This window comes from Cydia strobilella, chromosome Z (genome assembly GCF_947568885.1).
Source record: "Cydia strobilella chromosome Z, ilCydStro3.1, whole genome shotgun sequence".
NCBI classification, from domain to species: domain Eukaryota; kingdom Metazoa; phylum Arthropoda; class Insecta; order Lepidoptera; family Tortricidae; genus Cydia; species Cydia strobilella.
The window spans coordinates 20418656-20445271 of record NC_086068.1 but is presented as its reverse complement, the minus strand read 5'-3'; the positions used below and the strand labels follow the sequence as shown (position 1 = coordinate 20445271).

The 26616-nt window shown below is 35.9% G+C and overlaps 1 protein-coding gene and 1 long non-coding RNA gene across 2 annotated transcripts in view; both read left to right on the top strand.

The window, feature by feature from the left end:
* LOC134754511 (uncharacterized) overlaps window positions 1–26384 on the top strand; it is a 32179-nt gene extending 5795 nt beyond the window's left edge. The window contains exon 2 of the long non-coding RNA XR_010128916.1: window positions 26277–26384. This is a non-coding gene — a long non-coding RNA (uncharacterized LOC134754511). The remainder of the gene's footprint in view (window positions 1–26276) is intronic.
* On the top strand, window positions 10821–26384 carry LOC134754402 (CCR4-NOT transcription complex subunit 7-like). The gene is made up of 8 exons (XM_063690715.1): window positions 10821–11137; window positions 11245–11349; window positions 12229–12338; window positions 18476–18589; window positions 22003–22121; window positions 22702–22859; window positions 24567–24707; window positions 25248–26384. Exons 2-8 carry the CDS (start codon window positions 11245–11247, stop codon window positions 25362–25364), a joined length of 864 nt encoding a protein of 287 aa, XP_063546785.1. The 5' UTR covers window positions 10821–11137; the 3' UTR covers window positions 25365–26384.
* Window positions 26385–26616: the final 232 nt, after the last annotated feature.

Below are 26616 nucleotides of genomic sequence, written 5' to 3'. Positions count from 1 at the left end.
ACTTTTAAGTTTAACTAGGCAGTCTAGAACTGATTATGAAAGCCGCATTTTAAATCTCGGACCTAAGGCGTTTTACGCCTACATTAGAAAACAACTAAGCACAAAAGTTTCAGTTCCCCGTGTTATGCATGATGGAGACAAGACAGTAACAAGTGAGGTTGACATTGCGAATGCCCTCGCCAAACGTTTTGAAAGTAACTATGTTAAGGAGCCACACGACACGGTGCCACCTATTGCATGCCCTCGGATCCAGGAATCCTTATGTGACGTCACTATTTCGGAAGATAAAGTTTGGAACAAATTGAAGAAGCTACGTGAAGATACTTACATGGGCCCCGACGGATTCTTAGCAGTCTTGCTAAAGAAATGTAAAGCTATTCTACCATCTCTTACGCATATAATGAAGGAGTCATTTCACACATCAAGCGTGCCGCAAAAGTGGAGGAACGCTTTAGTGACACCTATCTACAAAAAGGGAGACAAACTTAACGCCAGCAACTACAGACCAATCAGTCTAACTTGTCTAGCAGTTAAGCTAATGGAGGCTATTATAAACGACGAAATAAGGCTATTCCTAGATAGGAATCATATAATTGTCGACCAACAACATGGCTTTATGAAGAGAAGATCCACTGTCACTAACCTACTAGGATGTGTCAAGGTCTGGTCTAGCCATCTGGATAAGGCAGAACCAATCGACGTGATATACCTGGACTATGAAAAAGCTATTGACAGAGTGCCCCATCGTAGACTCCTGGCCAAACTCGAGCACTTTGGCATAAGAGGAAAGCTTCTACAATGGATAGAATCATTTCTAAACGACAGAAAATTTAGAGTACGTATCGCTGACAGTGTTTCTGACGAATTTGATGTCTGGAGCGGCGTCCCACAGGGATCGGTCATCTCAACCACAATGTTCAGCATATTTGTTACCGACTTACAAACCACCATCGAATCCAACTTCAGCTTCTTTGCAGATGACTCTAGTTGAGCTGTTTGTAAACCCCATGATAGACCATAGTAAACTACAGTCAGATTTGAACCGAATTAGGGACTGGTGCCTAGACTGGCTTATAAACCTCAACGAATCTAAATGCACAGTCCTCCACATGCACAAAAATAACCCAAAGTTGCCATACACTTTAAACAGCGTAGCGTTAGCAGGAACCACGACCCAACAAGACCTGGGAGTCATAGTGTCTAATGATCTCAAGTGGGAACCCCATATTTCACGAATAGTAAAAAAGGCTAACTCTATAATCTACATAATTAGAAAAGCTTTTCGTATCCTCACCACCGAAACAATGCTAAAGATATATAAGACCTACATAAGACCAATTCTGGAATATGGCTTTCAGATATGGAATCCATACTTCAAAAAAGATATTGACATGATCGAGCGAGTGCAGCGTAGATTCACTAAAATTCCCGCACAACTAAAGTCACTTTCATACGAAGAAAGATTAGTCAAGCTGGGCCTGACAACACTGCAAAAAAGGCGTGAACGCGGCGACTTGATCGAAACGTTCAAAATAATTAACGGATATTACGACTGTCCAGAACTAAGCGATCTGTTCGCTCGAAACTCAAACACGCGCACAAGAGGACACAACCTTAAACTAATAACAACAAAGCACAAAACAAATATCGGCAAACACTATTGCAAACCGAGTAGTAAAGGCCTGGAACAAATTACCCTCAGAAGTTGTGAACTCTGCAAGTGTTAATCAATTTAAAAATAGACTAGACAAACTATGCTCACTGTGCTAAGTGAACTATGATTTAGACGTACCAGCATCAGCTGCCTGTCTAAAATGAAATAATAATAATAATAATTCCACTCAGCCTACTTTTCAAATCGACCTTAAAATTCACTCGTGTCAGCAATCTAACAAAATATCTAGGTGTACTCTTGGACCAACACTCGAACTGGTTATTCTCACATTGGCCAAATCACTAGTAGAGTTAGGAAAATGATCTGGATATTTAAGACGCTGAGGTACATTACTCCATGTAAAGTGAGCACAAGTTTAACCAACTCCCGCAACGTTTTAAATGAAATTTATATATCTCTGGTATAATCTATAATAGTGTATTGTATACCGGTGTGGGGAGGGGAGGCGCAGCAAAAAGTCGTCTCATTGACCTGGAACGAGCTCAACGTGCACTGTTAAAAGTCATGTTTTTCAAAAAAATAGATACCCTACCGACTTGTTATTCCAAACCAGTGGCCTACTTTCGGTCAGGAAGTTATACATACTACAAACAACACTAAAACACACAAATTATTACCATATAACCCTAACTACAAAAATAATAGACGTATTATCTATGTAGCTAAGATTTCACGTACAAGATCGCACTTTGCAAGGTCGCAATTTAACGCAAAGTCTGCCTATTTATATAATAAAATAAATAAAGAATTAGACATTCACTCAAAGTCACACCGAGATTGCAAAACACTCCTTACTGCGTGGCTAAAAACAAAATCATACGAAGAAACGGCAAAACTACTAATAACAGAATACTAAATAAAAACTTTTATAAAAAAAGATAAACCGACTTCAAAAAGGATGAAATAAAATATTATCCTTTTTAGGGTTCCGTGTTTAAGTATATGCGTTACCGATATGTTTGAAGTCGGTGCCAAGCCAAATTTTAAACCATATATTCATAGGGATTTTGGTGCAATTCGATAAAGATGCGGCTATATAAGTATGTACGTTGGATTACCTAATGCAGCGTACTACGTAGGCGAACAACACGCGAATGCGAAGCGGCGCGGCACGGCGCCTTAATTAATCCTTTGATACCTATATAGAAGTGTCCTACGTGGGCGATCTCGTTGCGAACGCGAACGAATTGGGCCGGCCGCGCCGTGCCGCGTCGCTTCGCTTCGTGTTCGCGAGTGTTCGCCTATGTAAGACGTAGCGTTACACGACGACAATAAACTGAATAAACGAACTTCCTGTACACCTCAGAACAGAACACACGGTTGAACCTTCTTGGCGCAGTTCGTACCATGCTTGTCGGCACGTTAGTGTAAATCTAATACGTTTTGTCGTCGTATTTTTTTAAAGAGCATTTCTTACTAATTCTTAAACTGAGTAACGGGACTGAGTTATTTTCTGTCGCTTATCCAGAGGACTACATTTCAAAATATAAAACAATTCAAGGAACCTTCATGCAAAATTTCAGCTAAAGCGGTTCAGTTGTTTAGCCATGAAAAGGTAGCAAAGAGGCAGACATAATTGCTTTCACGTTTATAATATTTGTACAGTTGTAATGGGATTTATAGACATTAAACTGATTATTTTTGACTGGTATTGTTACTACTTGGAGTTCTTGGCTTGGCACCGACTTCAAACATATCAGTTGGTAACGCATATACTTAAACACGGAACCCTAAAAAGGATAATATTTTATTTCATCCTTTTTGAAGTCGGTTTATCTTTTTTTTATAAAAGTTTTTATTTTTCCATTTTTAGTTTTAAGACATTGTTAAGAGCGTGACGCATGAATGAAAAACATAATCATGTTTATCTGTAAATTCGTAAACTTTATTAAATAATCAGAATTTTCCTCGAGTCCGTCTGGGAAATCATTCCTGTCAGTAAATCCATTCTCCGCCCCGCCACTGACCCAATCCCTCAAACCCCCCGATCACTAACCTCACAGCACATCAACCCCTGATCACTGAACCCCTCGACCCTAAACCACCAACCCTTCAACCGCCATTCCCCGACCCCTAACCCCAGACCCCTTAACTCCTAACCCCCAATCCCTTAACTCCCAACCCCTCAGTCTCCGACCCATCAACTCACCTTCCCTCAACCCCCAACCTCAAACCCCCCAAACACTAATACCCTCTACCTTCACCTCTCAGTCTCTTTGGTTGTTTCCAACACTACCTACATCAAAAATCATAATACACATACGAGGGAAGTTATCAGTAGCCTTACCACGAGTTTGACATTGATATATTCGCTATCGTGTGCGTAACTTACTGTTTATGCATCTCGCTCGTACTGGCGTATTAGTGTACAAAGTAAGTTACGAAGAATATTTAGTGCCAAACTCGTGGTTAGGCTACAGTTGCACTACATCAAATTGGTGGTATTGGTGAGGAAATGCTTGAGTTACTTTAGAAAACACCGAAATTACCATACACGTGCCTTTAAAAATTGAGGAGTTCCCTCAATTCCTCACGGATTCCATCATCAGATCAAAACCAAAAATATTACGAAAACACCTTGGAGAGGTAACTTCTTTCAAACAGAAAAAGAATAACTCAAATCGGATCATGGGTGCCGGAGTAATCGCTGAAATCATTATCATCAAAACAATCATCATCATCAGCTCCACTTCATCAAATTGGTGGTTTTCTAGAAAAAATGATCAAGTTGCTTAAGAAAACGACCAAATCACCATACATGTGCCTTTAAAAATTGAGGAGTTCCCTCAATTCCTCATGGATCCCATCATCAGAACAGCACCAGATTAATGTGGAACCACCTTGGTGGTAGTTCCTTTCAAACAAAAAAAGAATTGTTCAAGTCGGACCACGGGTCTCGGAGTAATTGCTGAATATCCTACATTAAAAAAATCATCATCACTATCTTCAAAACAATCATCATCATCAGGTCCACTTCATCAAATTGGTCGTTTTCGAGAGAAAATGCTCAAGTTGCTTATGAAAACACCCAAATCACCATACATGTACCTTTAAAAATTGAGGAGTTCCCTCAATTCCTCAGGGATCCCATCATCAGATCAGAACCAGATTAATATGGGACCAACTTGGAAGTAGTTCCTTTCGAACAAAAAAAGAATTACTCAAATCGGACCACGGGTCTCGGAATAATCGGTGAACATACATAAAAAAAAAAAAATAGCCACAACCGAATACAGAATCTCCTCCTTCTATGAAATTGAAGTCGGTTAAAAAAAAATAGGCAAACGGACAGAACAGTCTATCACACACACACACACACACACACACGTTTTTCATGCATTTATAGTTATTATTATAAATTATTCAAGTTACAATATCATAAGTTTGTTAAAATTTAGTGTGTTAAATGGTCATTTATGTTGTTTTAGTTTTAGAAATTAATCTTTAGATTTTAAATTTTTATTTGTACAAATAGTTTGCTTTAACCTAGGGAAGAGCGTGCCTCCCGACATAGGCAATTTTTTGCTTACCGGGCGGCTCCATCACCTAAATCATGGCAATTTGTGTTTAAAACAAATAAAGATTTTTGTATTTGTATACAAGTTTTCAGCTTCGTCGGAAACCGGGAACTGGGTCAAATTTTAACTTGCAAGATTTGACCAGTACAAACATACATAGATTATTAGGTACATTGCAAGTTAAATAAAAGTTTGTAAAAACGACAAATTTGTACCTTAAAAGGGCAAAAACGCATGAGAAAATCATTAAAACATTATATTTTTACTTTTAAAATGCCAAATTCCGTGTTTGTGGCAACATTTTTAATCTTTGACTGGAAATAGTTCCATTTGTACGGAAATCGTCACCGCCACGCGCTATAAAAAAATTATTGTACGAAAAAAATGTATGAACTTTAAAATTATATTTTCTAAAATGATAAAATGAATAAATGGGCTACATTTTCCAATTTTTTATTTAGTGCAAATCGCAACCCTGTGATTGTAACAGCCAAAATTGTTACCAAAAATTACACTACATTTTTTTTTTGTACAAACAAAGCACTTTTTTGTATGGAAAGGTATAATCATCATTCCAAAAATGAATTCGTCGTCCCGAAAATTATATATTACTTGCCCTAGTTGCTAAGAGTAGGAAGTAATATAGCATAGATTGGACCTGGGAAGCCAACCCTTTCCCCTCCCTTTTTGGGGGGTATGCACGGTATGATCTGGTGGCTACAGGGCCAATGGTATTGAATGGTATGGTTGGTAAATAAGTTCCTATTATATATTTTTATTTTACGCGTTGGTTGTGCAATATTACTTACATAAAATTAGCAGCTGACTGTACAGTGTACCTTCATTTCAAGTCAATAAATTTCGGCGAAGCATTACGATTTACGATACAATAAGTATAATCCCCACCTCCATAAACTAAAACCGGTCAATTCGTATTCTGGAGACCGCGAGGAACACATCAATACCAGTTTTAGGTATTTAGAAGAGGTCTACGAAATCGTGAGAAGACGACTTGTTTTATATCTGTCTATAGTAGACTACTGTGGAAATTTTGAAATTTCACAAAAACCGAACACAAAAATAATGTATTCCAATTTAAAATGGAGCTATAGTAATACTCATAATAAAAAAAATCGCTCCAACAATCTTCCAAAATCACCTTTGTATGAAATCAAAACCCATCTCACCCCAATTACGAGGGACTACGGGGTGAGGTGGTTTTTCCTGTTTATCGTCAGTTATGAAATGGAACTACCCAAAATAAAATAAAAACTAAAATACAAACGTCCGGAACACTTCATAGAAAATGCCCCATTTTAAGACTATCTGGAGCAAACTGTGTACGGACAGCGAGGCGAAAAATTACCGGGAATTGCAAGATCCTACTTAGACACTTTACCTCTGGAATATCTTGAATTTAAGTCCAGTTGGATGTTAAGGGCAAAGAAGGAACACTGACTGAGACGCAAATATGAACAAAGGTAAAAAGAAGAACAACTCCAAAGAGAATCAGAAGCTGCAAGTTTTTGCACTTAGTCTATTACTATTTCATACTCAGAATAATAATTAAAGCAAAGAAGCCGGGCAAAAATAAAAGCTTGGTAAAAGGTATCGTATTCACAACACGCTATCACTTTTTGTCTATGAGTGAGTGAGACAACAATCCGCAAGTACTTTCGTTTTTTTCTGTATTGTCATAAGATAAAATACTGGCTGAACATGGTCATTCTGTTCTGCGTTTACCTCCTTACAAAGATAGATATAACTCCGTAATAGATGGCTACAGTCTAAGGAAAAAACGTGCCTCGAAAATCACGAAAATTTGATTCTCGATCAGATGGCGCCACTAGCTTTGGCCTACTCTCGTATAGAAGGCGTTGACCGTTTCGTTTGTTATTTATAATATTAACGTATATCAGTGAACGAACATGGGTCAAAATCATATAAAAATAATTAATGCAAATAAAAAAAATATTACAATTTACAATGCATGTCCTCGAAAAGTGCGTTTCCTACGGAGCCATATCATGCGGAAAGTACTACTTTTCCGCACTAGTGCTTTTTGTTTCCAATTTTTTTTTACAGTACATATGGTGCTACTTTCTCGCACCAGTGCGGAAAAGAGCACTTTTTCTGCGCTAGTACTTTTTGTTTTCAATTTTTTAATAATTAAACTTATTTGCCATGATATGTTTTTTTATTTACTCGCACAATGCATAGTAAAACATTGTATGATACACGTGCGTAAAGATGATTTCCGACTCGTATTCCTTTATACACTCGCTCGCTTTGCTCGCTTGTGAATAAAATTCCACTCGTCGAAAATCATACACTTTCCGCACTTGTTGCATGAATAGCTATATATTTAAATACTTTTTCAAAATTGCTTTCTTGGGGTTAGACATGAGGATATAACGTATCATTTGTGGTATATTGTACAAAAAAAAACAGCCATGTCGTGTCTGGAGGAGCCCAAACTTGATATGTTTCGAAAATTCTTTTTGTTTTAATTTAAAAAAATGCCCGAAATGTAATGATGTGATATATTTTTAGAATCGCCTCAAAAAGCCCTTTCGTAAGATACCACACTCGATAGGTTTTGGATTTTTCTTTTTTTTTCATACAAAAAAAATAATGAATTAAAATAAACCACTCCCCCCCCTCAACGAAATTTTTTTAGGAACTGCGGGTCAAAAATTTTGTTTTGGCCTCTAGTATGTGTGTGCCAAACGGCTAACCTGTACATCGATTTGCGGTATTCCTTTGAAATTGGGGTCTAGCGGCTTCGGCTACTCCTAAACGAACTCCTTACGGATTTACGTTGTAGCGAGAGAGACTGGTGCTGCCACCTATGAACAAGTTTGGGAACCAATCAAATTATTTTATTAAATATTTTGATTTGTGTTTTTTAAGTAGTCACACTACTATATATAAATTAAAAACTGTAATAGATGTCATATATTAAAGAAAAAGTGACGAAGCCCTCCAGTGGTGAAGGCTGGATTCGAACCGGCGTCTACCTAAATTTACCTAAGTTTACCTAAATAAGTACATATAGTTGGTCAAGCAAATCTTGTCAGTAGCAATGTAAAGCAAACTAAAGTAGGGCAACACTCAAAAGACTACTACTATTTTTTTTCCCGCTAAGCGCGCTCTTCCTTCGTACGTCAAGTCAAATTGCCGCTCGCGGTTTATACTTTATTGAAACATTTTAAAATTGTTATTATTATGCAGTAAAAACGATGTTCATAATCATAATACATATATTTATTGTGACTATAGGTATATAAAAAAGGTGTTACATTTCAGGTACCTGCAACCACTGAGCAGTCACTGGTAGCGTATCACTGTAACTATTCCTCTCACGATTACAGGACTTATTAAATATCAAATATGTGGACTAAATATTTACATTATTGACATGATTTTGTTTTAGTAAACTTAGAAGACATAGACAGAGAGCAAACAGAATTGACGCCAATTTAGTAATTAAAGGAGCTTGAAGATAATAAATATGCCACTTGTTAATATAAATTATTGTACTTAAAGAATGTCACATGCCTGTGTAATTTTTGATATGGTTGTATATTATACATATTAAAAATAAAAACAAACAATTTATATTTTGGTATTTATTTATTTTAAAGGTAAATAAGGTTTAGGTCACTTTAACTTACACTATAATTCAGGTCATTCATTGAAAGAATAGGTATAATGAAGTTACCAATATTACAAGAATAATCTAATCCATTACTCTCAATATTTTTGTTAAATTTCAAATGCCTAATAAGTTTATTTTCGCCTTGGTTGCGTTGTACATGTACATAAACCACCGTAGATAATCATTGTCATAATCATCTCAATTGTCTGAAAAAAATACTACGAACGCCTTATATTGGGCGAGTTTTAATCCTGCAACAAACATATGTAAGGATTAGGTAGATGTTGCGAATGAACGGTTCTAAATACTGTTTAAAAAGTTTACCTTTGTAAAGTCAAATCAGTCGCTGAATATATTAGACATGTGGCCTATGGACGGTTTCCAGGACTCCATTTGTGGCCTTATTCGATAGATTTAGGCATACTTTTTAATTTTATTTAACCCTAAAGCAAATAAACAGCACATAAACAAAAGTTCTTCCAGTAATTATCATAACCTCAATTTTTTGAAATATTTACCATCAAAGAGCATGATTATACATTGTTAGGCACCTTAAGTTTATGCACATTTGTACAATCTTATTTAATATATTGGTATTTAATGGTAACAACAGAAATTCTCTTAAAATAGAAACTAATCAGAATGTAAACAAACAAGATGGCGATCCACATTCCACAGATAAAACACCGATGACACGCGATTTTGGAATTATTCGAACACAGTGTTTTGCACCCGCGATTTCTCAAATTTGCCGCCTTTTTCTACTGACAAGATTTGCTTGACCCACTATATATCTTTATTTCGGCATGTTTAATTATTTGGTTGACGTAATGAGAGCTATATTTATTCTCTCTGACTTCCTATGCATGAATGAGAAAAGATCTTGGCCAAACTATTCATTCCAACATCCTAATATCCCACATTTATATGACTTAAGGTCACCCTAATTAGAAAGAGAGGCAACCGCCCACTTTGACCTCTCATGTGGAAACACTTTTTGGCCCGTGTACTCCATCCGGTTTATTAAAATCTACATCCGTGGAACAGACTCGAGATTGTCGTCCTTTCTATACCGTCCATAGTCCAGCGGACTGATAGTCAGTGCGCTCCTTTAACCCTTAATTTGGCAAGAAACAAAATTATTAAATTTACATTAATTACATATTTTTATTTATTGTTTATATCTTGGAAATGGATAAAAAAATATTTAAAAAAATATCAATCGAAGGCTTTCCTGGAAATCACATGTACAGTATAATTGACAAAAACCAATGCTCTTTAAACGTAAAGTGTCAAATATACTTAACAAATTGCATAGTAGAACAGAACATGAAATTAAACAATATGTCTATTTTTAAGTATTGTAATCAAAATAGCCGGATATAATAAGAAACTTAACTTGACATTTAGTTATTCATTGTTAAATACTTGTTAGAATATCACAACATAAAATAATGCATAAGCTAATTAGTTTTCGCGTAAAAATATGAATAAACACAATAAATACCTGGGCACAACACAGCGTTTCCCTCTTGCACATAATTTTGGTTTCAAATTGACAGGTGTCAGTGTGCTGGCGCACAGTTAATATTTTTTTTCTAATTGGTAATTATAAGAAGATTAACATACGATTTAAAATAAGTGACCTTTACTAAAAAAACTATAGTTTGTCAAAGGACAGTCTCATTTCAAACATAGACAGAGAGAATCATACTATCTTTGTCTTACACTAGTACTAGCACTAGCACCCAAGAGAAAAAGATGAGTAGGTATAGTTTTTCTTGTTCTTATTTACTGACAATTTGGTTTGACAAACTATACATTTTTTCAAAGATAGTGTCCAGTATTTTGGACTGCGCCAAATTAAGGGTTAAACTGATAGATATTTTGATGCTTGCAATACTCAACCCAAGACTCAACTGTCTACTGTCTGTCATATTGAGATTATTGAGAGGGACAGCGTCACTGCGTCAGCCTTTCGGTTTTCGTTCCGTGATTTTTTGGCTTAACTGCATTTATTTAGTTGAACACGTTAGGAGTAATTTATTTTGCCAACAAAGCAGCTATTTCTTTATTAAATCGTGTGAAATGTTACTGATTGTAAATCATTACATTATTTATGAACTTTACTTTCACTGTAGGGTGATTAGCGTTTTATTTTAATTTGTAAAATTTACATGATATTTATTTATGAAAATACTAAGGTTTCGGGTATTTACGTAAACCACGGCGTCGAAAAAAAACGAGATTTCCTCCAACACGGAGACGGATTACAGATTCAAAGTAAGTTTTCTGTAAATTTTACTTTCATCGAATGGGAGGCACTTTTTATTACGTTACGTTTAGAACTTTAAAAATGTAGCCTATTTAAAACAATGTTAATGTTTTAGATGCCCGCCGCCAGTTTCGGGGCTCAGCTTCCCCCTCTTGGCGACGGGGGCATCAAAGACGTGTGGAATTCGAACCTACATGAAGAATTTCAAATAATTAGACAGGTATGTAATGAGTAATGACAAACTTTATGAACATTATTTGTTAGATTTACTATTTACAGTTTCAAAGTAGTTAACAAGTTATAAACTTATGCTGTGATTTTTTTATGCAAATGCAGCTTCAGCGAATGTGTTGATTTATCAAAACCTACAATACTATAGAAAACATTTCACACCTTATTTGTATGTCATGAGTGCAATGAATAATATGAAGTCTTGCTTGGCTATAATGCAACATAAGATCAAGTTACACATACAATGTGTAGCATCTGCTGTTCAGTCAGGTTCAGGCACTCAAATTCTAAGACACAAGGCAAGCATATCTTTATTTTCCAAAGATGATTAGAAATCTATGACTACAGTATAACCAGTGCTGTTCATGAATCAAGTATAACTGGATCGGTCATAAGGGGTAGGGGGAAATGACTGAACGGGATAGTCTTATGTGGTCTTTCAGTAGGAGTAGCAGAGAAAGCGCTGTTATTGTTTGTCCTTGCCACAGTCTCACATGTTTTTATTCACCACTATAAATGTAGTATGGTCTATGGTGGGTGGGCTACATGGTAATCTACTGGACCAATCATATTGTTGCATTGAGTTTGTGTTGTCCCTCATGCTCATGGGCGCATGTGTATAGCTGGTCTATGTTTACACTACAACATTTGCTTAGTGTGGAGCTAGTGTGTGTAAGATTGTATGCAAATATTTATTTATTTTATTTTACCTACCTGACGCCCTTGCCCATGTGTCTATTATCTGACAATGTGGATTATTATTTCTGTGTATACCAGCTATTGTACATCAGTTGTCTGTGCTGTAACTAATGTGACAAGTACTGTGTATACATGATGTTTAAATAAAAAAGGTTTATGTTTATAATAGGTGGTGCAGAAGTACCACTGGGTTGCTATGGACACAGAGTTCCCCGGTGTAGTGGCACGCCCTATTGGTGAATTTAGGTCCACGGCAGACTATCAGTACCAGCTACTCAGGTATCTTTAATAAACACTTGTCTTTTGCATGCTTTTTAGGTTACTCAAATTAAGCTTGTTGTGTGGTTTTGTGATGGATATTAGTTTAAGTAACTATAATGACAAAAAGAACATCATTAATACAAAATATAAAAAAGGGTAATAAGGATAGGATGGTGTTTCTTGAAACTAGGGCCTGTTTGGTTTACTAAAACTTTAAGTCTAAACTTGTAATATAGATAGAATTCTCTTTGTAACCTTGCACGATCAATCTCTTTTTCTCAATTTCCATGGTTGAAAACTGAAATGCATAAAGCCAGCAAAATAATATTTTCACCATGAATACTTTGAAAGTTGGTGATTGAACTGTAATTGTAAATTTTTTCCCCCCCATGAAAAAAAAATCTACAACTAATTATGCGCCAATTCTATATGAACTAGGCTTTACTGTATGTATACTTATAAGAACTGAAGAGTCCCCTTGATTCCTTGATGGAGTTCTGAGGTAACAAACATTAGAAATAATAAAACAAAAACATACAACCAAATTGAGAACCTTAAGGGGCCCACTGACTATCAGTCCGCCGGACGATATCGGCCTGTCAGTTAGAACAAAAATTTGACAGTTCGGAACAACTGACAGGCCGATATCGTCCGGCGGACTGATAGTCAGTGGGCCCCTTTACATCTATGTGTGGCGGAAGTATGCTATGCTAAACTTATATGTGTAATCTGCAGACTCCATACATTTGGTGCCTTTGACGCAAAATCGACGTCACGCTGCATATAGGCTGATTCAATTTACATTTTTCGTAGTCATTTATTACGTACATATCAACCTCTTTAGTTAACCGCTATCGATATTTAAAATAAGCAAAGATAAGATATAAAGTCTGTGAATGACTTTGATGACTGATTGTCATTCACCTATTAGGGGCGGCTGAAACGTTCGCGGCCTTAGAAAAATAAATGAAAGAGTATTAAAGTATATGTTTTTATTTTACAAGCTTCTTATTAATTTACAATGTACCTATGTAAGTAAGTATGTATGTAATTTGTAACTATGTTTGTACGGGTCAAATCTTGCATGTTAAATTTGAGTAATTTGACCCACTTCCCGGTTTCCAATAAAGCTGAAAATTTGCATACATGGGTAAGTCAGATGACAATACAATATTATGGTACCGTCGAGATGATCTGATGATTGAGACAGGTGTTGGCTATAGGAACTCTGTGATAAAACAAAGCAACCTAATTGTGTTTGGGGTATTTTGAATTGTTTCGATGAGCAAAGATAGATATAACTCCGTAATAGATGAATACAGTCTAAGGAAAAAACGTGCCTCGAAAATCAGGAAAATTTGATTCTCGATCAGATGGCGCCACTAGTTTTGGCCTACTCTCGTATAGAGGGCGTTGACGGTTACGTTTGTTATTTATAATTTTAACGCATATCAGTGAAAGAACATGGGTCAAAATCATATAAAAATAGTTAATGCAAATAAAGAAATCATTTATCCATATTTAAATACATTTTAACGTATTTTTATAAATCTTAATTTTTAGTTTTAAAGTATGTCGATAGATGGCAGTGAATTTACAGTGGTTACAAAATTTACTGTGACAGTACCGCTCTATCTTATTATATCCTCTTTGCGATGAGTAAGTATTAGTTGCCTGTGGAAAGAAAAGTACATCCAGCGGTAAAAACTTGTACCAAAAATGAAATTTTTGGGAGGCTAATAATTTCCCTATTTGAATCATTCTCGTGTTTTGCTTGCTCCGTTTTTATTCGGTTACACTAAAATTAATAGAGGAATAAAAGTTTATATTATATCCTTTTACGACATTTACTTTTGTCTGACAGTAGACAACAGCTAGTTGCTAAGTTACAATTGCTATTTTATAAGTTGCTATTTCTGAAGGTTAATAAGGTCTACGTCCCTAAATTTTTGCATGAAATTATAAGCAAATATCAGCCATAATGAATTAAGTATGGTAATTTTTAGTTGTAGATTATTTGTATAATTAATGAATTAAGTATTGTATCCGTGATGTTCAAGAACCAAAAGTCGTATGCTGATTTTAAAGAGTATGAACTCTATGTACTAGGAATAAAGTAGAATTTTGCTAATGCTGTATATTAATGCATCACGCGACATGCTAAAGGCAGTTCATTGAATAGGGTATTTGACAACATTAAAAATATATAACGAATTGCTGTCATCCTGAAAGATAATAAACTAATAAAGTATATTTCACTATATTTGAATGTAAATTATGTTTAGTTTTTGGAAAATAAACGAAAGAAAATTTAATATTTTTTGAAATTTCATCAGGGACGTGAACGCTCTGTGATTGGTCAACGCTCGGATGACGTCACACGCGGGTAAAAATTCTGGATTGCCTTGAGTGTTTTAACTGTTTTATTTGTATTTAGTTAATTTTAGTTATTGTTCCACAGTTTTCTGATATATTCCGATTTATCCGTATATCTAGTAGCAAAATATTCATAAGAATCTCAAAATGGAGCCGAAATATGTGAAAGCTGATAGCGCAACCTACCAGACAGACGCATTAATGGTTGCACTTTTCTTTAAAGATAATCCGGATTACTGTGCTGCGTAACTTAGAAATGTAAAAACAGCTATGTGAGTATACGTAGAAATTGTTTATTGTTTATTTTAATACGATGACGAGAATAATATCTCCATACTGCACTTTAGTTTGAAAGAAAAAGTATGCTACTAACTACCTACTAATGCTGAAAGAGTATAGAGTACCATATTTATTTACAGTTAAATATTACTTACATCGAAGTGGTCTTCACACATAAAAACATTTATATGCGCTAAAATGCTCTTTGGGTCTCTTCGCGCTAGTTTTAAACTCATTTTTCTTTTTTTGGGATTCGTTGAAATGGAAACAAACGATTTGTCTGGATTTTTTATAGTCTAACTTAAACATTGCGGCACTATACACCATTTATATACCATTTTACAGTGAAATAATTAATTCAATGCACATAAACCATAAGATTAACTAAGGTCATTGACTGAGTTTACTTGCGCGTGACGTCACACGGGTCACGTGATTAGCCCCTTTGCAAAAACAGCGTTTAAGGCGCGTTCAAAATAAATAAACTTAAACATTGTTTTTTTATATTTAATACAGGAAATTCCACGGAAATATCAATGTAGTGTAATTATTAAGTCATAAACAATAAATTAAAACAATTTTCAAAAATTAGTCAAATAGCCTATTGGTGCAACCTGTACCGACGATACCTAATCCTTATTCCGCGCTTCTTGGGGTTCTATGATATTTCGGAAATATGTCACATCCTATTTCTTTTGCCACAATTCTAATTTCATTTTTGTTAGACCCGCATCTAACATCAAAGCCAAAGCCTTTTCCGGACTGAAGACAGGACATTTTACAGTTTTCTCGAGTTTTTTTACTACCACTTAAAATGACCTCTCCAGGGTAGCTCTCACACAAACTCTCACTTTGTTTCGTTTTGTACGACTGCAACACTCTTCGAAATGTTTTTCTGGGCGTCCATTTCGATGTCGTTTTGAAGGTCCCGGTTCGTCGTCTGCGCCTCTGCGGTATTCGAACCTGAAGGCATCATATCTACTGAAAAAATACAATTAATCAGTCCTTGTTTTTCTCAAAACAATACTTTCTCGTTCTTCTTGATGCAGCTTGCCACTTTTTTGTGAAACAAGGTAAAAAGCATTTCCTCAAGCCGTATAGATTTGATCTAATGTTGCTTCGGAAAGATTTAGATATTAATTTTTCAGGCTTTTAATGACACTTATGCGCATCCCGTTCACTTGAGAATCTTGAGATAGCAATTTCAACAAAATTTTGCATTTTAAATGCTGAAACTTGCCATAACTACTAAGTAGGTACAATAACGCAAAAAAATAGACAGTTGAAATTTTTACAGATGATGTATTTCTGTTGCCGCTAGAACAACAAATACTAAAAACAGAATAAAATCAATATTTAAGTGGGGCTACCATACAACAAACGTGAGTTTTTTGCTGTTTTTTGCGTAATGGTACGGAAACCTTGGTGCGCGAGTCCGACTCGCACTTGGCCGGTGTATTGATGGTTCGCTCGCTGTCGCTTGGAAGTAATACTCTTTGGAATAATGAAAATTGGCAAAATAATGACCATGTTGTTTTCGCCCAAGCCATACTCAAATTAAGCCACAAAGTCACTAATATTATATAACATATATAATAAATAGCTTAGTATATGCTCCTGTAGGTACGAACGCTGTAAAGGGTTCGAAACGTCGGGATGTATTATAAATTCAATATACGCGATATAATCCGTTTTCATCATAGTTTTGTTTCCTGTAGGTAACTAAAATAAATATTTTATATACTTTAGCGTTGGTTTCAAAAATATATGACTTGCAATAAACAAGTTTTTTCACGGAAAATCGGCATGTGTACAACATCGTGTACTTTGGTCTATTAATTTACAAATAAATAATACACCAAAATGAAAATCCATTCACTAAAGGGCTGTACAATTATTCTACTTGTAGATTTAAGATATATGAATGACTAAAGCTGACCTGTATAATTTGGACTTTATTCCGGCCTTGAACCAATGTGCGTCGCCGTACCTTGTCAAACAGTGTCAGCATTTTTGGTACCCAGCGCGCAGTAATTTTTTTCATATGTAAACGTTCATTTAAAATGTGTAGTCCTACCCTTTCTTTACTAATTTGTAGTTTCTTCGCTATCTGCCAGAGCTTAATTCTTCTGTCAGCCAGAACACATTTTTCCGCTTTTTCAACATTTTCGTCAGTGACCACCGTGACAGGCCGCCCATGGCGGAGGTCATCTTTACAGCTCTCTCGTCCTTGTTGTAATAAACGAGCCCATTTTTTTTATCAGTGTACGAAGAGCTTAAATGATGGAGAGTATCATCAAAAACGATTTTCCTTTTTTTACAAGATACTTAATAACTGCGCGATGTTCAAATTTATCAACATTTCCGCATTCGACAGACGTTGTTAAGTTTATTCCCGCACATAACGAAAAGCGAATATTTTTTTTAATGGCGGCGATTTTTAAACTGCCAAAGAGGCGGGGAAAAAAGTAGCATTTTTTTTCTTTTTTTTTAGTTTACGCCGCGAATATTAATCAGGCATAGTACATTAATTATAAAGTCATATAAAAATTGAAGCGCTGGTGGCCTAGCGGTAAGAGCGTGCGACTTGCAATCCGGAGGTCGCGGGTTCAAGCTCCGGCTCGTACCAATGAGTTTTTCGTAACTTATGTACGAAATATTTATTACCAGTCGCTTTTCGGTGAAAGAAAACATCGTGAGGAAACCGGACTAATCCCAACAAGGCCTAGTTTCCCCTCTGGGATGGAAGGTCAGATGGCAGTCGCTTTCGTCAAAACTAGTGCCTACGCCAATTCTTGGGATTAGTTGCCAAGCGGACCTCAGGCTCCCATGAGCCGTGGCAAAATGCCGGGACAACGCGAGGAAGATGATGGTGATAAAAATTGAAATAGTTATTTTTGGAATTGTGATTTACGTTTGGTACCATTGTAACATTGAGTTATTATTACTATAGAGAGGAGACGACATACCTAAATTACCAAACAATGAAATTGTCGCAATCACAACCTGTACCGGTACCGCGCTTACGCGTTTAGGTCGCGACATTCACGCTCCGCTTCTATGGTTTGATGCCAAAACAGCATCAACTCATGGCGCAAAATACTGGTTCTCTGAGCCGGACAACGTATAGAACCTTAGTAATAATAGTTCAATGCATTGAAATAGATCATAACTTTATTATCACAATGTCATCATTAGATGAATTTTGTAACAATTATCCGTATCAGTAACAAATTACTTGTAGTGTCAAAAATAATAACTGTACGTGAAAATACATTACTTTTATGTCAGCCGCACCAAATGTACGGAGTCTGGACTAATGTGTATGGAATAAGTACAGTAAAATACAATACAATACAATACAATTGATATGGTTAATTTTCGTAATACAATGGAATCAATTTACTTAAGACTTACTGGTTACCATTTTTTGCAATACACTCAAAACTTCATGTGGTTAACAGTATAATTGTCTACACTTTAGCCATTTTCGTTTTTAGGTGCAATGTGGATTTGTTGAGGATCATTCAGCTGGGCCTCACGTTCATGGACGAAAATGGTAAAACACCGCCGGGCTACACCACCTGGCAATTCAACTTCAAATTTAATTTACAGTGAGTGTCTGTGTTCTATAACATTTTATTCAATATGTTCTATAATGTTTTATTCAACTCAGTTTCTCAAGTGTTTAGAATTAAAATGCATTTTTGTATCCTAGATACTAAAATAACATTGGCTAATTGACCGAGCGTTAGCGAAGCTCTCAGTTTCAGATTGGGCATAAATGCTTTCGACTCCGGATATTCCCCTGTACAGGTCGCATTTCTTAACCGATTCTCGTGAAATTTTGTAAGCAGGTTCGATAGTAACATACCTAGATTCTTTTTGTTTGCAAAATGTTCAAAATAGCGGAAATTGGGCACAAATAACTCACGCATAGTGTTGTTAAAATACTAGTCTTTAAGTCTTTTGAACCTTAACGACTCGCGAACCTTTAAGGCTCAAGCTTTGAAAGCTAGAGCGTTAAAGGTTTGCTCACAAAGCGGTTTAGAACCTTAACGACTCAAACTTTTTATGACTTGTCAAAATGAAGGCTTTAAGACTCGGGCCCCATAGGGAACTCTAGCTTTTTAACTTAAGCGCAAGCCCCCGAACCTTAAAAGCTTGTGTCAAGCTTAGAGCTCATACGTTGAGCTCTTTTGCAGAAATTATTTTTGTGTAGAGAATTTACGAATATTATAATATACCTATATATATCGGAAGAGTAACTTAACATCAGTTGACGCATTTACTGCCTGCAACGTATACAGGGTGGACCATTTAGAACCGTGATTTCGTTGCGTATGTACATCCAGAGACATTTTCTATGAAATTATATTTTAAAATTTTCCCGTTCCGTTCCGTCCTATATGAGTGAGTCATAAGAAATAAAAATAAAAGTATTTAAAAAAATATTTATTACTTAATTAAGACTGGGTGATTACTTGAACCGCTTGAACGTTTAAACTTATAACCGCCTCCGCTATTGACTAATTCATGAACGCAAACTAAACAACTAAGAGACAAAAAAACAAAATGGTTTCTGCAGAACTGTAAAAATGCCGCGGCACACATTTTTGGACAGACAGACGAACGGACAGACATGGCGAAACTATAAGGGTGCCTAGTTGACTATACGGAACTCTAAAAACGCGATGTCATAATTATCTTTTTCTGTTTTTCCCTATTTCACAACAACGTATTAAATTTCACCCTACCCTATAGCATAGGTTGATCTTATTTGTTAAAAGCTTTTACTTTTTGCTCCAAACCTTTACTGCTAAAAACCTTACAGACTTAAACCTTCAAAGCTTAGGAGGCTTTAAAGCTTGAGGCCAAAAGACTCGAGGTTTCTTTGCTCGTAAGCAGCAACACGAACTCTTAGTTCGAGTCGATAAGGTTCCGAGGCTTTAAGGTTCGAGGCTTTAAGGCTCAGCAGTCGCGACTCAAGTCTTGTAGTTTACGCCTCAAAGCTTAAATCCACAACACTACTCACGCAACATTAGGGCTCTTAAGTTAAGACTATTGTGAATTTGCTGTGTCAATTGAGTTTTTGGACTTATTTTTTATTTAGTTTACTATTCAATGATCCTGTACCTCTACCATCAGCTGCCAGAGTAAATTTCAGAGAGAAGCATACTATCTTTGTCTTACACTAGTACTAGCACCCAAAAGAAAAGGATGAGTATAGTTTTTTAGGGTTCCGTACCCAAAGGGTAAAAACGGAACCCTATTACTAAGACTCCGCTGTCCGTCCGTCTGTCTGTCTGTCTGTCACCAGGCTATATCTCATGAACCGTGATAGCTAGACAGTTAAAATTTTCACAGATGATGTATTTCTGTTGCCGCTATAACAACAAATACTAAAAAGTACGGAACCCTCGGTGCGCGAGACAGACTCGCACTTGGCCGGTTTTTTTTGTTCTTATTTACTGACAAGATTTGCTTAATTTACTAGATTTACTAACGTAAATAAGAGATAATATATTTTTTATTTGGATGTTTGTTACCGTTATATCATGTTAAAGCTGTAACACACTACCGCACCGCGATCTTGGTGCGCCGCACAAAACAGATATCTCGTTCTCCCTCTCACTTATGGGTGCGGCGCACCAAGGTCGCGGTGCTGTGCGGTAGTGTGTTACGGCTTTAATATGATATAACGTTAAAAAACATCCGAATAAAAAATATAGTTGGTCAAGCTAATCTTGTCAGTAAATAAGAACAATAAAAACTATACTCATCCTTTTCTTTTGGGTGCTAGTACTAGTGTAAGACAAATATAGTATGATTCTCTCTGTCTATGTTTGAAATGAGACAGTCCTTAGACAAACTAAAGTTGGTCAAGCAAATCTTGTCAGTAAATAAGAATAAAAAAACTACACTCAACCCCTTCTTCTGGGCGCCAGCACCAGTGCAAGACAAAGACAGTATGACTCTCTCCGTCTACGCCCGAAATGAGACAGTCCCTTGACAAACTATATATTTCATTCAAATATAAACTTAATGCATGAGGCTAATTGCATCTGTGTATTTTTGTTGTGTTTCCAAGTTGACAGAAATGTCACGTCGGAAACGCACGTAGGTAGTATGGCTTAGAGCTTTAGCCTGTCCAGATGGACAAAGAAAAAAAAGGAATCGCACGTATTTTCCGATGACATCTGTCACGTTTATTCGCGTAAAGTATTTACCTAGAATACAGTCTGGCAAAAAAGAGTAGAAATTAAAAAGTGGCAACACTGTAGTGTCGTCCCGTTTTTCTTAGATTGATTTGAAAGGGACAACACTACAGTGTTACCACTTTTTAGTTTCTACTCTTTTTTGCTAGACTGTAATTCTGGCTCAGTTTTCGTTATATAGTTAGAAAGAGAGCATTTTAGGTGTGAAGTTAGGCATGTATCGAAAACTAACGTAAAAACGTTTGTGACTCATGGTACCAGTTGAATTTTTTAGTTTTTTACGTGACCGGTAGAGGCACTGTACAATTACTCCATACATTTTCCGTAACTTTCTCACTATCGACTGTTATTTACGGAACTCATGAACTGCTTTTTATACCAATTCTGCACTAAACAGACAAATTGGTTGGGCAAATTGGGACAATTGAACTGTCACTGACTAAAATATTATCGTATGCCCATTTATTAACACGGTCAAAGACTTAAATGGCATGGTTTTTTATATGTATATACCAAAAGCCGGAAACCAAAAAGCTTTTTATACCGTTATCTACTAACTTGCTACGCGGTACGCGAAATTGTAAGGAAATTTAAAATAATTATTTCTTACTGTGTCTATAGTTTGGCACGAGTTATTAGTCAGTGGAGCATAGGTAGAGAGAAACATACTGTCTTTTTCTTATGCTTAGTAGCTAAAAAAGGGGCGAGTAATTGAGTATAGCCTACTCTGTTACTGACAAAACTTGTTTACCAGATTATATTTATTGTATTTTTATATAATTAATTAATTAATTTGATTTGTTTTACAGAGAAGACATGTATGCGCAGGACTCCATAGACTTATTGCAGAACTCGGGGCTCCAGTTCAGGAAGCACGAGGAGGACGGCATTGAACCGCTAGAGTTTGCCGAGTTACTCATGACATCAGGTACCCTTTAATAGAGTTTGCCGAGTTACTCATGACATCAGGTACCCTTTAATAGAGTTTGCCGAGTTACTCATGACATCAGGTAACCTTTAATAGAGTTTGCCGAGTTACTTATGACATCAGGTACCCTTTAATAGAGTTTGCCGAGTTACTCATGACATCAGGTAACCTTTAATAGAGTTTGCCGAGTTACTTATGACATCAGGTACCCTTTAATAGAGTTTGCCGAGTTACTCATGACATCAGGTACCCTTTAATAGCTTACTTCATTTTAAAATTATAGTTTATTGACTGAATAGGCCTGTTTACATTGGCGGCCTTTCAGAAAAACCAAAACGTTTTATTAGCTTGTATATGATATCTGTTGTTAGTTACTTTAAGTCAAGTAGCTATTAAAAGTAATTCGGATACAGTTTCGGACTAAACTTTATACATTGTAGAACAATGCCAGTTAAAAATAAATAAAGACAGGAAATGTGAAATTTAGCTGTGACATATCACATAACCTACTCATAATATATGTACAGTTTTTTCAAACTATATTATCTTGCTTGTAACTATATTTCTTATTTATATGTAGGCCTTGTTCTTATGGACAACATCAAATGGTTAAGCTTTCACTCCGGTTATGACTTTGGCTACCTGCTAAAGCTGCTCACCGATCAGAACCTACCGCAAGACGAGAACGACTTCTTCGAGAGTCTACGGCTGTATTTCCCTACAGTTTACGATGTCAAGGTAGGTTCTATTTCACTCCATGCGCGGCTCAATATTCGTTTTAATTTCAATCGTATATAGTAAGTTCAAAGTACGTTCAAATATACTTTATTCATATAGGCCGAGCAACAAGCACTTATGAATGATGAATAATATGTACATATATGTATATTATCTTAAGCTAATTATCAGAGCAATTTATTGATGTTAATATTATTCCATAATACTATTGAATTATTATACAGATCAAATTATACAAATCAAACATATATAAAAAAATATATATACTAGTCTAGAACGTTACTAGAATAAAATCTAAATGTAAAAAAAAAACAACAAAAGAAGTACATACATTGCATTTCCTCATCATTAATCAAATATACCTAATAAATAATTAATCGTTTCGAATCAAAATTAATCCCACGTTGTTTTATCATTCATGTAGTCTTGTGTGGTATAATAAGCTTTAGAAATAAGTTTACGCTTTACATCATTCTTAAAAATTGATTAATTGATAATTGAGTAATATGGTTTGGAAGTTTATTCTAAAATCTTACACAATTACGCATGAATGATTTTTTGACATGTTCACCTAGAGTGTTCGAAGCCTCAATAAAAACCAGATAAAAATAAATAAATTATGAAGCCGAGTGAAGGGCACTGCATGCCTATGTTTATTTCTAGTATTTATATTACGAGTCACAAATTTTCCTAAAATTCACAATATTTTATGTACATACAGAATATTCTTATAGATGTGACATGTATGTGTGTGTGAGTGTGTGTGTGTGTGTGTGTGTGTGTGTGTGTGTGTGTGTGTGTGTGTGTGTGTGTGTGTGTGCGCGCGCGCGCGTGCGTGCGTGCGTGCGTGCGTGCGTGCGTGCGTGTGTGTGTGTGTAATAACTGTAATATCGACTAATTCCAATTCCTTATCCTTCACAATGACACTTGTTTGCACATTCCTTACGTTATATATAAAGGCTCCAAAATACCTAGACTATTATAAATTACTATTCAGCTACTAATTTACCAAAAATCGTACTTATCATTGCCTTAACAATCACCAGAAAAAAGTCTAAACACATAACATAACCAATATTTTAAAAAAGTCATTTATTGTCGCAAAGAACAGAAAACTTCGAAAAACAGCAACGCACAATAAGGTCTACGTACAAAAAAGGGTTGTTGACTGTACTACTGTGTACATCACGCATCAATAGCATTAAAAGTATTACCATACCCTCGTTAACGGGAGATATATAGGCTGCATGTTTAAATAGTCCGAGGGCAAATAAAACTTTTTTTAAATCTTAGTCGCAAACGTGGTGTATGTAATTAATTACCGGAAGATATCGTCATTTTACTTTTTAAATATGTATGTAGGTACATGCGTGTGAGAATTTTAATTCTGATTTCTGGTACATTTCGTGTACGGCTAGTTCTTATTATGAAGGAATAAAAAGGAAAGCATTTGTTTTTACTAGAGTTTTTACTGTTAACCTAAAATTTTGTTAAAATACATAAATATTTAAATTAGGGCCGTTTTAAAGTTGTAGAATACGGATGCTTAAAACTTGTTTGGTTTAGGATATATCTGAAATATGCCAATATCGAGGAGCTAAGGAGTGGGCTATCCGAAATTCCTTTACTCTAAGAAATATTACATGTTATTGCACTTATTGCTTCAAGAGCCAGGCAAATATTGAGTGAGACTGAATTTGTTTCCAGTACCTCATGAAGCTCTGCAAAAATCTGAAGGGCGGATTACAGGAGGTGGCAGACCAGTTGGAGCTGCGGCGCGTTGGGCCGCAGCATCAGGCTGGTTCCGACTCTCACCTCACTGGGATGGCGTTCTTCAAGATCAAAGAGGTATTGTTGTGCTCTTCAGATTAGTATGAATCTAATAAATAAAACAGTGTTTATTATACATATAACCATTATCAATCAATCGAAAATACTAACAGTCTTTTGCTCTCTACGAAATATTATTTGATTTAATTGTTTTGGAATTAACCTATGTATATAATATTGTCTTCGGTTACCGCGATAGTTACTCATGAAATAAAACTATGTAAACGCAGTCACCCGTTGACCACGAACGCTGTAAAGGGTTCGAAACGTCGGGATGTATTATAAATTCAATATACGCGATATAATCCGTTTACATAGTTTTATTTCATAACCTATGTATAATTTGTTAATACACTAACACGTTTAATAAGCTTTTATTTAGTATTACCAGTGCTAGTGTTTTCCTGGTGTAAATGTAATCATATCTTTGTTGATCTCGTAGTTGGGTTTATCCTTGTTATATCGGAAAAATAATCATTTGGAAATAAATTTGGAATATTAATAAAGTTGATACAAGTGATGCACGTTAATAACATAGAATCGCTTGTTCGCTTGCAGATATTTTTCGACGATAACATCGAGAGCTCAAGCGGGCACCTGTACGGTTTGGGCGCCCCGTTCTCCGCGTCCACGAGCACCTTCCAGGAGGGCGGCGAGGCGGGCACCTCTTCCTGATCGGCGGAGGCCGGCGCCGGCGCGCCCGCCCCGTCCCCGCGCCTCTACCTGCAGGAGTGAGCCGCGCCCGCCGCTACCGGCGCCCACGTTCCTGCCTCGAGTGCGTCACTGACACAATACCGTAGACTCTAAAGTGAATGGAACTCGCATATGAATATTAATTGAAAATGATTTACTAATTATTACTGTGCGTCCTCGGTTTTAAAAGTATTTTACAATTCGAAAAGAATGGAAATATTTTTAAAATCCTAACGACATTTATTTTTAAATAGGTGATTCGTATTTTTATCAATTGTCACATGTATTAGTTACGTTTTTAAACATAATTTTAAGCTTTCCCTATTATTTACATTTATTTTAGTAGTTGAATGTCCATATAAAATGAAGTATGTAAGCCGGTATCGAACTATTTTACAGTGGTAAACATTATTTCACTAAAATGAACTTTGATAATAACATTATTTTGGCATGTATTTATCAGATCACCAGACTTAGTAAAATTTAACACCAAAAAATCGTTTTTACCACCAAAAATAATGAATGATCACCAAAATTAGAACTCCTATTTAATGTGAAATGATTACCAAATCTGTACCATTTTTGTGTTCCGTAGCCAAATGGCAAAAAACGGAACCCTTATGGATTCGTCATGTCTGTCTGTCTGTCTGTCTGTCTGTCCATCCGTATGTCACAGCCACTTTTTTCCGAAACTGTAAGAACTATATACTGTTGAAACTTGGTAAGTAGATGTATTCTGTGAACCGCATTAAGATGTTCACACAAAAGTAGAAAAAAAACAATAAATTTTGGGGGTCCCCAGCATACTTAGAACTGAAACTCAAAATTTTTTTTTTTCATCAAACCCATACCGTGTGGGGTATCTATTGGATAGGTCTTCAAAAAGATATTGAGGTTTCTAAAATCATTTTTTTCCCAACTGAATAGTTTGCGCGAGAGACACTTCCAAAGTGATAAAATGTGTCCCCCCCCCCCCCTGTAACTTCTAAAATAAGAGAATGATGAAACTAAAAAAAATATATGATGTACATTACCTGCAAACTTCCACCGAAAATTGGTTTGAACGAGATCTAGTAAGTAGTTTTTTTTTAATGCGTCATAAATCGTAAACCACAATTTACCTTACGTTTCACATAAAAAATACATTGTTTAAATTGTATAATGTACGGAACCCTCGGTGCGCAAGTCCAACTCGCACTTGGCCGGTTTTTTTATCCTTTTAAAACAAATAACA